Below are 12460 nucleotides of genomic sequence, written 5' to 3'. Positions count from 1 at the left end.
CACAATGTATACGTATCAAAATATCATATCACATTTATGTACCCCATAAATATGTACAATTTTTATTTATCAAGTAAATAAGAAACACAAAAAATATTGCAGGGACAACTGAGAGAATCTGAATATAAACAATATTTGATGTTACTAATGTTACATTTCTTAGGAATGATAATGGTACCATAATTATGTAAAAGAATATCCTTGGGCTGGGTGTGGTGGCTTATGCCTGTAAACCCAGCACTTTGGGAGGCCAAGGTGGACAGACTACTTGAGGCCAGAAGTTCAAGACCGGCCTGGCCAACATGACAAAACCCCATCTCTAATAAAAATACAAAATTTAGCTGGGTATGGTGGTGCATACCTGTAATCCCAGCTACTCAAGAGGCTAAGGCATGAGAATTGCTTGAGCCTGGGACGCTGGGGTTGCAGTGAGCTGAGATTGTGCCACTGCACTCCAGCCTGAGCGACAGAGAGGGACTGTCTCAAAATATACATAAGAAATTTTTAAAAAAGAATATCCTTGTTCTTAGGAGTTATATTCTAAAGTATTTATAGATAAAATATCATGATGTGTGCATCAGAAGAGCTGCTCTTAAAAAAGGGAATAATAGGTGTATCACTGCGGGCCCTAAGTTTTGCAGGGATTTATAACAGCAATAGAAATAAGAGACAAAAGCTGGTAGATGCTACCAGCTAAAATATAATTACCATGATGCATAATCCTCTTAATATGCTGCTGCATTCAGTTTGCTAGAATTTTGTTGAGAATTTTTGCATGTATACTCATAAGGGATATTGGTCTACTGTTTTCCTGTGTTTATCTGGCTTTGGTATCAAAGCTAGCCTCATAGAATGCTAGCCTCAGAATAAGTTGGGAAGTGTTCACTCCTCTATTTTTTGGACAAGTTTGAGAAGCATTCGTGTTAATTCTTTAAATGACTGATAGAATTCACCAGTGAAGGCATCTGGTCCTGTTCTTTTCACTGTCAGATTTTTAAAAATTTAAAAAATTTAAATTGATTTAAAAAAAATCAACCTTTTTATTTGTTATAAATATGTTCAAACTTTTTATTACTTCTTGGGTCCATTTGGTAGTTTGTGTATTTCTAGGAAATCATTCATTTAATCCATGTCATCTAATTTTTTGGCATAAATTGGTCATAGTATTCTCCTATAATCCTTTTTATTTCTGTGAGGTCTGTAGTAAAGTCAACACTTTCATTTCTAATTTTAGTTATTTGAATCTTTTTTAATGTATGCATTTACAGCTGTAAATTTCCCCATTTTCACTGCATTCTAAAGGTTTGGGTATGTTGTATTTTCATTTTCCTTCACCTCAAAGTGTTTTCTAATTTCATTTGTAAGTTATTCTTTGGCCCATTGGTTGTTTAAGAGTATGTTGTTTTAGGCCGGGCACGGTGGCTCACGCCTGTAATCCCAACACTTTGGGAGGCCGAGAAGGGCAGATCACGAGGTCAGGAGATCAAGACCATCCTGGCTAACACGGTGAACCCATCACTACTAAAAATACAAAAAATTAGCTGGGCATAGTGGCGGGCATCTGTGGTCCCAGCTACTTGGGAAGCTGAGGCAGGAGAATGGCGTGAACCCAGGAGGCGGAGCTTGCAGTGAGCCGAGACCGCGCCACTGCACTCCAGCCTGCATGACAGAGCAAGACTCCATCTCAAAAAAATAATAATAATAAAATAAAGAGTATGTTGTTTAATTTCCACATACTTGTGAATTTCCCAGGTTTCCTTTTGTTATTCATAGCTAGTTTCATTCCATTATGACCACAGACAATTTTTTGAATAACTTCTATCTTTTAAAATGTTATTGAGGCTTGTTTTGTAGCCTAACATATGGTCTACCTAGGATAATGTTCCATATATCATTAAGAAAAATATATATCCCACTGTTATTGGGTGGAGTGTTCTATATAAGTCTGTTAGGTCTAGTTGTTTTACAGTGTTGCTCAAGTATTCAGTTTCCTTTCTGATCTTCTGTCTAGTTGTCCTATCAATTAAAGTCTCCAACTGTTATTTTAGAAGTATCTATTTCTCCCAACAATTCTGTCCATTTTTGCTTCATATATTGGGGGCTCTGTTGTTTGGAGCATATATGTTTATAATACCTTCATGATGGACTGGCTGTTTATCAATATATAATCTCCTTCTTGGTCTCTTGTAACAATTCTTAACTTACAGTTTATTTTGTCTCATAGTATAACCACCCCAGCTCTCTTTTGGTTACTATTTGCATGGAATCTTTTCCCATCCTTTCACTTTCAACTTATTGTGTCTCTGGATCTAAAGTGAATCTCTTGTAGCATCACATTTTTAAAAATTCATTCTCTCAACCTCTGCATTTTACCTGGGCAGTTTAATGCATTTATATTTTAAGTAATTACTAACTTTAAAAAAAATTAATTCTTCCATTTTGCTATTCGTTTTCTATTTCTTCTTTAATTGATTACTGCCTTCTTTTGTAATTAATTGAATTTTGTGGTATAAAACTTTGATTCCCTTCTCTTTTCTTTTATGTGTGTGTGTGTGTGTGTGTGTGTGTGTGTGTGTGTGTATGTGTGTGTAACTTTTTTTTATAGTGTTTACCCTGGGGATTAGAATTAACATCTTCACTTTATAACAATCAAATTTAAATAAATATCTACTTCATTTCAGAAATAAACAAAAACTGCTCCATTCCCCTTCCCTTTATGTTTTTATCTCAATGCCTACACTCTTCCACAAACAAGAACATTATTATTTGGTTTACAAATCTAGATATGCAGTTCTTTCCAGATTTACTTTCTTTTTATTATATATATTTTTGAAGTGCTATGAAAACTAACTTTGCTCTTTCTGAATCTTTGCAACTTTGGCCTTTCTGAATCTTTGCAAAGATTGTAGGGTTTAGTAAAATGAAAAGACTAAATAATATTGTATTATTCTCCTATGGAGAACTGAAGCTTCCCAAATCAGTAATGTTTACAATAGGCATTCTGAGCAATAATGAGATGGCACATAAATTAATATCTTTCCATGTAGATAAATGTACTTAAAGGCCTTAATTTGAGCAGTGTTTTGAAGGGTTCCTAATCAAAAGTCTGTAGTTTAGCATAAATCAAATATAAAAATAAAGAGATAAAAGTATGAGACTTTTCTTTAATACGTGGTTTGAAGAACATGGCAATAAAGTATCAGTGAACATAAAAAGATCTAGAACAATAAGCACACCTAGCATCCAGACTTTTGTCTCTAAATATCATTTCCCACTAAAAAGGAACTAATGCTTCTTTGAGAGATTGCTGATTTCAGGGCAGGAAATGTGTAAGATAAATTTATTGTAACTTGCCACACCAAAAAATGTAGAAAGACCCAAGGCTACTTACTACTCTAGGCTTGTGTCAAAAGAACTCAGGAGACAACTCAAATAAGCTCTCAGTGAACAAAGATGGAAGAACACGAGCATCAACAAGAAAGTAACTATAGAGTTATGAATAGAGTTCATAATGATTAAAAACAGAGTTCATTAATGATACCTAAAAGTACTAATTATCTTTAGAAAATGATTTTTAAACCCCACTATCTCAATATTTTGAGCACCTGTAAATAAAAGGAAAGAATACTATGTCTACCCTGCCTTTCCTGTGCAATCTGTATCTCTGAGTTAACAAAAAATAGGTGATGAAGTGAAATTTCTTTTATAGAAGTATATGTCAGCTAATAAACAACAACAAAAAAAAACATGAAAGAGATTTGTAATCTCTGATCAACTGATGGATTTAGGCAGTAATCATCACTTGCTACTGATCTCACAGAGAGAAAACAGACGGAACAGAGGAATATGTTAAACATCACAGCAACATTCAGAAAAATCCAAATTGGTTTTCAATGATCCAATTTCCTTAAAAAAGTAAAATGATAGGAGGAGAGGGTAAAGATAGAGGGAGAGTGGATCTATTAATTAAAAGACCACAAAGGAATACTGCAACTATAAATAAATTAAGCAAAATAAATAAATAGAGACAATGGGGAAATTTTAAACACTGACTAGATGTTTGATGACATTGAAGAATTTATTTAGCACTGACTGTGGTTATGTTTAAAAAACAAGACCTTTCTTTTTAACAGAAACACTGAATTTTTTACAGATGAAATTATATGATGTCTGAAATCTCCTTCGAAATAATTCTAATGAGGAGGAAACAAATGAAATAAGATTAGCCAGAAATTAATCACTGTTGAAGATAGATGGGGACATGGGGGTTCACTTTGCACATCTCTTTAGCATACTGCTAAAAATTTTCCATATTCAAATCTAAAACAGAAGAAATGAATCAAAATAAAGAAGCCCAGAAAAAAAGGGGTAAAAGGGGGAAAGTATCAATGGGTGGATAAGGCTCAGATGGTAAAGAAGGAAACAGCTAGAGAATTCACCTATTATACTAAAATCATTCCTGAGTTTTAATACTCTTTAATGTCAGTTTCTTTTTTAATTTTCTTAAAGACAAGGTCTTACTCTGTCACACAGGCTAGAGTGCAGTGGTGCAATCTCAGCTCACTACAACCTCGACCTCTTGGGCTCAGGCAATCCTCCCACCTTGGCCTCCTGAGTAGCTGGGACCACAGGTGCACGTCACCACACCTGTCTAATTTTACTTTTTGTAGAGACAGGGTCTTACTGTGTTGCCCAGGCTAGTCTTGAACTCCTAGACTCAAGTAATCCTCCCACCTTGGCTTCCCAAAGTGCTGGAATTACAGGCGTCAACCACTGTGTCCTGGCAATATTAGTTTCTTATTTTCTTCCTTCTATCTCTAAGGGATAAGGCAGCTACAGTATAGTGCAACTGTTCAATATTTATTGGTCTAGCTAGCATATACAATTGTTTAAAAGAGACTTTAAAAAGTAACAGACCAAATAAACTTTAAAATAATGAACAAATAAAAGCTTAAAACAAGAACATAAGTTTCATTGGAACAGGGATTTTGTTTTGTTTCTTACTAGAACAGTGCCTGACACCTAGGAGCTCAATAAATATCTATGAAATAAATTAATGAATAAAACAAATCATTAAATTGATAACTATATAGTATTTAGTCACGAAGTTGAAAGTCAATTGGCAATAATCTAATAAACTGCTTTCCTAAGAGTAGTAGAAAGGAAAAGTAGCTGTAAAAGTAGTTAATACTTCCATACATTTCCCTTTCAGTAAGCATTTCTGATTTTGACAGCTCTACTTCAGTGTCCCACTAAATCAGGATTCCCCAAATCAATTCATTTTAGGCAAGAAGAGTAACAGAAGAAATGAATTTACTAGGCATCATATTGGATTCTTTTTGCTTATATTACATTACTTAACCAACACAAAAATCCTCTAAAGTCAATATGAGCTCTCTACATAAAAGAAAAAAACATATTTGGCCACAGTAAGTAAAGCAATACCATATTTGAATTCAGGGGAGTTTCTAATATCTAACTCTTTCCACTTTACCCTACTAATTCAGAGAGTTAACACCCTAGAAAATAATCCTCTGGAGAAATACATAAGAATTTTTTTTCTCTTTATTTTACATATACTCTTGTTGGAAAAGGATTAAATTTATTGCGACTAGATTGTGTAAGAATTAGCACTACCCTCAAAAATACTTCATTATGGAAGACAATGGACACCACTCAGACAAATCCTTCAAACTTTTAAAATTATACATTCATAATTTATAATAAAATTATATAGTTTAAAACTATAGACTGGTAAACATACCAATTCACAGACTGTTTGAACAAATAAAGGCAGAGCTGTCTAAATATGCCTTGTGTAATTAAAAACTGACAATATTTATGGGTTAAGGAGTTTTCCAGATTTTAGAATAATTGTTTTTTTTTTTAGAGACAGAGTCTTGCTCTGTCACCCAGGCTGGAGTGCAGTGGTGCAACCTCAGCTCACTGCAACCTCTGCCTCCCAGGTTCCAGCGATTCTCCTGCCTCAGGCTCCCAAGTAGCTGGGATTACAGGCGCCCTCCACCACACCAGCCAATATTTTATATTTTTAGTAGAGACGGGGTTTCACCATGTTGGCCTGGCTAGTATCAAACTGCTGACCTCAGGTGATCTGCCCACCTCAGCCTCCCAAAGTGCTGGGATTACAGATGCGAGGCACCACACCCAGCCAGAACAATTATAATTACCAAGAAAGCTGAACACAGTTATTGGCCACCTAGCATTGGTAATACACCATCACACTTTAAAGAAAAAAATTGTGAAACCATATAGCAAGATCTCTGTTACGAGTTTCTTCTAACACCCATGTCCAGGAAAGTAAGATATAAGCAGATAAAGAATCTTTGTTATTTGGATCTAAACTGACCCTTGACTAGTTATAAGTAGACAAAGATATAATTTTCATTTAATACAGATATTTATTAATCTGTTGTACATACTTCGGCTCTAAAATGTTCCCATGAAAAAATTACTTTGATTTCACCTGAGGATGCTTGTAACAGTACAACTAATCCAGTAGGTCGGTCTTCAGAGGAGGGGCCACTCTGTCCACAAATAACACAGTCATATACTGCCTCGGAAACCTGTGGTTCTGCCGTGGTGATCTCCATAGGAATATCATTCTCAGGAGAATCTGAGGGGAAAAAGTTACATCTCTTTAATTCCTTAGGAGGAAAACCTCTCTTCAATGAAAGTGTGAGAGAAAAATCAAGTTAAAACAATTTTTAGCTTCAATATCAATAAAAGTATATAGTAATAAAACTGTGGAAAAAATTACCTTACTCAAGTAAAATATTTAGACAGATAAAATAATGCAAAGACTTTAAAAATGAAAGATTTAAACTAAAATATGGTTAAATACACTTCTAATGTTGTATCATTCAAATATAAAATACAGAAAACACAGAGGCAAAGATATTTATATCAAAAGAAAAATATTTTAAAATAATATGTTACAGAAAGAAGGGAGATGTTTGTTTTAATTTTCCTTGAGGCACCTAAGGGGTTATTCACAACAACATGACAGCTCTTGGAAAAATATAGTAGTATTTACTAGAATATAAAAGAGAAAAAAACTATTTCTTTCTCACTCTCAATTCTAGTGATTATATCTCAGAAATAGTAGCTATCAATATGTTTTTTAATGTAGGGAAATCATAAAGATATGACCATATTATATATGAATAAAGCAGAACTCATCAAAAATAGCAGTAATCCTCTGGTGATATAATGTTATTAATAGCAAAAAATAAAATATTGAGTTAATAATTATTTACAGATAAAGACACTTCAATTCATGAAGATAAGTGATGCTGCCACTGGTGACAAAGAAATGGGTGGAAGAGACTGGGAAGAACAGGGAAGCAGAAGTGCTTTATGAAATGTTTAAAAGATGGAGGCACATCTAAGTAAATATGTAAAGATACATGTCAGAAATAAGAAAAACGTCGTTTAGATATTTTAAAATAAGAATTCATGCAGATATACATACATCTGATACTTATGAAGAATGACTGAGAGGAAAAGGGACAGTAACCTAAAATAGAACTTTGGGTAATGCCTAGTATTAATGGAAATAAAAAGATGCCACAAAGAAATTAGCAAACAAAAACAAAAACAGTACATGAATAGAATCAAACCAAAAAGCACAATGTCTATGAAAATACATTGGTAGGTCAAAATGAAAAGAAGATTTCAAAAGAAAAAAGTACCAGAGGCCATTAAGAGTTGATATGAGGCCAGGCACGGTGGTTCATGCCTGTAATCCCAGCACTTTGGGAGGCTGAGGCAGGCGGATCACCTGAGGTCAGGAGTTTGAGACCAAGCCTGGCGAACATGGTGAAACCCTGTCTATACTAAAAATGCAAAAAATTGGCCAGGCATGGTGGCGGGCACCTGTAATCCTGGCTACTTGGAAGGCTAAGGCAGGAGAATCACTTGAACCCAGGAGGCAGAGGTTGCAGTTAGCTATCACACCACTGCAGTCCAGCCTGGGCAACAAGAGTGAAACTATGCCTCGGAAAAAAAAAGAAAAGAAAAGAGTTGATATGAGACTACTTTGGGTCTTAGGGAGAAAAGAGAAGAGAAAACCATAGAGAAAAAAGAAATGCGTCTGCTCTCAAGTGCAAAGGAGAACACAGAGATACCTGACAAAGTACAGTGAAATAACTCAGTCTCGTGTTAAGTGCCAAAGAAATACAATTTCATTAACCCTATCTTACACATAAAGATCTTCTTCTTTTTTTTATAAGTCTTGGTACAATCGACTTCAAAACCTCAAAGAAACTCCGATGCCAAAACACATTATCCAAGATGCTAAGTCATCTTTTCTAGTTTTTAAAAGAAACTTCAGTGACAATCTTCAATGGTAATACAGTACCAATGGCATGAAAATAAAATAGGTGAACTCGTTTTCATGCACAGTACTTTTTATTTGAAGTCTGACTTTAAAAATTACAGACACCAATGTCCCTTTTTTTCTTCAAGAAACTAAGATCATGGTTTATTTCTGAAAAGAGGAGGAAAAGTCACAGCTTTTTATATCCTATGTTGAATTAAAATGTTATTGGTAATACATGGTTGATTCTATCATTCCAGTACCAAATTCTGACATTTTTAGTAAGATTTAAAAAGGATCTGTGTCCAAATTAAATGCTGTATTTAAATGTGATTATTGTTTCTCACTTATCTGTGAGATATGAAAAAATAAAGAACCTATTCTGAAAGAAGTCAGGCCCCAAAAAAGTACATATTGTATGTAAATTGTTAAAGAACAAAAGCATGAAAAACTAATATACAGAGTCACAAGTAATGATACTGGTTACTCTTGGAAGAAGCAGTGACAGAAAGAGACCATGAAAGGAGCTTATGGGATGCTGGTAATTTTTTTCTCAATTTGGATGCTGGTTTCTCAATCTGGATTCGGTTATACAGTTACAATCTGTTTGTTAAAACTCAAAAAGCTCTAAAATCCTGAAACATGCATTATGAGTATATTTCAATAAAAAGGTTTCTTTTAAAAACCCCTACTCTAAATGAGTAACTTGGTATATTCCATAACAAGTATTATAATAAAGGTACTTAATGCACACATCAATATCTGCACATATTTTCCACACCAAAAAAAAAACTAAATGATGTCATGCAAATTGATGCAATAAAGAGATTACAATGATTTACAATCTAGGTAAATTAAATGAATAAAAGATGCAAAACTGAGAGAGTAATAGTCAAAGATGACAAATCCAAGTGTTACTAGAGACTAATAATGAAAATATTCTTGCTACCAAATAACCCTGGAATTCTTAAGTTCTACTTTAACTTTCAATTCAATTCAAATTAAAAGGGTTTCTGTATAAAACTCACATTTGCCCTTTTAGAACAAAAGTACTACTGAAATTACCATAATTGATATTATTAAAATAAATACAAAAAAGATAACTAAAGCAATAGTTAATTTATCTGTTTGGTTTTACATGAACAGAAAAGAATCTAACTGAATGAAGCAGCTGATTCTTGTGAATGCTATTTCACTTAGCCAAATGACTGCAAGACAGCCCCAATTCTCCACTCCTCCCTGTACCCAGGCTCTTCACAATGTGATACTGTAATTTTTCCCATCAAAAGAGAGTTTATTTCCCCACTCCTTGAATATCAGCTGGCCTTGACTTGTTTTAATGAAGAGAATGTGGAGGATGGGCGCGGTGGCTCACACCTATAATCCCAGCACTTTTGGGAGGCCGAGGCAGGTGGATTGCCTAAGGCCAGGAGCTCAAGACCAGCCTGGACAACATGGCGAAACCCCATCTCTACTAAAAGTACAAAAATTGGCTGGGTGTGGTGACGCACGCCTGTAATCCCAGCTACTCAGGAGGCTGAGACAAGAGAATCACTTGAACTTGGGAGGCGGAGGCTGCAGTGAGCCAAGATCACACCACCATACTACAGCCTGGGCGACAGAATGAGTGAGACTCCATCTTAAAAAAAAAAAAAAAAAAAAAAAAAAGGAGAGAGAATGTGGCAAAAACAACATGCCTTCCAAGACTAGGCCTCAGGTGATCTTGCATAGTTTCTCTCTCTTGCTCTCACGCTCTCTCAACTCCACCTTGCATAGTGTCTCTCTCTTGCTCTCATTCTCTCAACTCTACCATCTCTATGAGAATAAGTCCAGGTGGGCTACCTTGCCAGAGGAGGAGAGACCAAATGAAACACACATAAGTTGTCTCACCAGCTCATGGCAGCACCCTGTTAACCAATCAGCAGATCACAGACCCACAATTCAGCCCACAGGTCTGTGGGTGATGAGATCAGCTAAGCCTTCTCCAGAAAAGTTTGGTTCATAACAGAACCACTGAGTCTACTCACTGACTCATGAAAACGAACTAGGGGTCGTTTTTTTAAATCACTAAATTTTGTGGGACAGCTAGTTACACAACAATTGCTAACTAATATAATAATTCTACTGTATGTTAATTATAATATAGAAACTCAAAAGAATTGAAGTACTTTGCCTTACCAAGATGAGTCATGAAAACTAATATTTAAAGTAATAAAGGTGTTTCCGTTTGGAAAATTTTCTAGTCTAAGGAATTAAAAAAATCATTTTCCAAAATGATTTTTATCTTTAATATCTACTTATTTTACAACCATTAATTTAACATCGTCAGAGTGAGAAGCTTCCATATTCACAAATACCACAGTTCTACTTCAAGAGTTTACACTGTTACATAAAACTTCCTGTTATAGTATTTGTTAAAAAGTTAGAACCTATTTTAATATAAAATTAATCTTTAATTACAAAATAGCCTTTGCCTTTCTTAACCTTTATATTTATAAATTAATTAGATTAATTTAAACTAAAATACGTATTTATAGAACAATAAAAAATCTTCTTGCTTCATGTTTTGCTTTCATGTTTGTGGGGTTTGTGGCTGAATGGAAGGATGGGTAAATGATACAGGGATGATGTATTTGGTGCCCTCAAAATCACGTGAAATACATTTTTATTTGAAAGAGGAATAAGCAACTGCAAAACACAAGTAGCAAAGAGTAAGGTGTGGTTTGCAGCCCAGTGGCAGGCCCAGAGAATTTTTATTGCATAAATTAATCCAAAATTTTAAATTTTTTAACACAATTTAATTTTTAAAAACAACTGAGAAGTACTTGCTACTAACCTAGCAGGTGAGTTACTATTCATAAACTAAGTACACTACCAGAGTTTACTGATTTCTGCTAAGAAGTCTGACTTCCCTCAGATAAGTGCCAATATTGCAAAACTCCCACTGCACAATATCATTAATTTTGATAAGGATGTACAGTATTATCTTCAACTGGTCATCATTTTTATTATCATTCTTGGTTTCCTCTTTTTTTAGTTGGTGTATAGAGTATTCTCATTCTTTCTTTTTTAAAAAAAATCTTCCCATTTTAGAATAGTTTTAGATTTGCAGATACTGCATGTACCCCCCACACACAGTTTCACCTTAAACTTTACATTAGCATGGTATAACTGTTAGAATTAATGAATATATATTAATTTTTATTGATACAATATTGACAAATTAACTAAAGTCCAATTTTTTTCAGACTTCCTTCATTTTTATCCAATGTCCTTTTTCCATCCCAGGATACATTACATTTAGTTGTTATGTCTCCTTAGGTTCTTCTAAGAAGAAACTGTGACAGTTTCTCAGACTTTCCTTGTTTCCTTGCTTTGATGACCTTGACAGTTTTGAGGAGTACTGTCCAGGTATTTGCATAAGAGTCCTCAATTATGATTTGTCTGATGTTTTTCTCATGATTAGTCTAAGGTTATCGATTTTAGAGAGGAAGATCACAGAAGCATCATTCTCATAACATCATATCAAGGGTACATAATATTAACATGAATTACCACTGCTGATGCTGACCTTGATCACCTGGTTAAGATGTTTCCCAAGTTTCTCTACTGTAAAATAACTCTTTTCCCCCTTTCCACACCAAGAAGCCATTACATGCAGCTCACACTTAAGGAGTGGGGAGTTATATTCCACCTCCTTGAGGGTAAAGGCGCTACATAAAATACTTGGTATTCTTCTGCATAGGAAACTTCTCTATGCTACCTTATTTATTCATTCATTTATACTAGTATATACTCATTGATATTTCTTTTATACTCAGGGTTATAATGCATTATACTTTACTTTGTTGCTCAAATTGTTCCAGCTTTGGCCACTGGAAACTCTCAGTTGACTCCTGTGCCCCTTGACATAGCCCCAGCCCATATCATCACTAGAGGGGGTGGGGGTTGTTTGTTTTTGAGTACCCCTCTACTTTCTGGCCCTATGAGATATACCAGATCCACCCTGCATGTTCCCTGCCCCAGTTCTTAAAAATCAACCATGCCTCCAAGGACCCTAGTTCCTCTTTTCAGCAAGGGAGGAGGGGACTGTATTAGAAACCAAGACCTGGGCAATGGGTG

General features: G+C 34.8%; 1 protein-coding gene across 4 annotated transcripts in view; it reads right to left on the bottom strand.

The window, feature by feature from the left end:
- UBR3 (ubiquitin protein ligase E3 component n-recognin 3) overlaps positions 1–12460 on the bottom strand; it is a 263885-nt gene that overhangs the window by 91986 nt on the left and 159439 nt on the right. For all 4 annotated transcript variants that reach the window (XM_055289670.1, XM_055289672.1, XM_063644665.1 and 1 more), the window contains exon 25: positions 6485–6634. In XM_055289670.1, the coding sequence (XP_055145645.1) occupies positions 6485–6634 (150 nt within the window). The remainder of the gene's footprint in view (positions 1–6484; positions 6635–12460) is intronic.

Source organism: Symphalangus syndactylus, chromosome 8 (assembly GCF_028878055.3).
Source record: "Symphalangus syndactylus isolate Jambi chromosome 8, NHGRI_mSymSyn1-v2.1_pri, whole genome shotgun sequence".
NCBI classification, from domain to species: Eukaryota; Metazoa; Chordata; class Mammalia; order Primates; family Hylobatidae; genus Symphalangus; species Symphalangus syndactylus.
The sequence above is the reverse complement of the archived record's forward strand: the minus strand, read 5'-3'. Positions and strand labels throughout refer to the sequence as shown.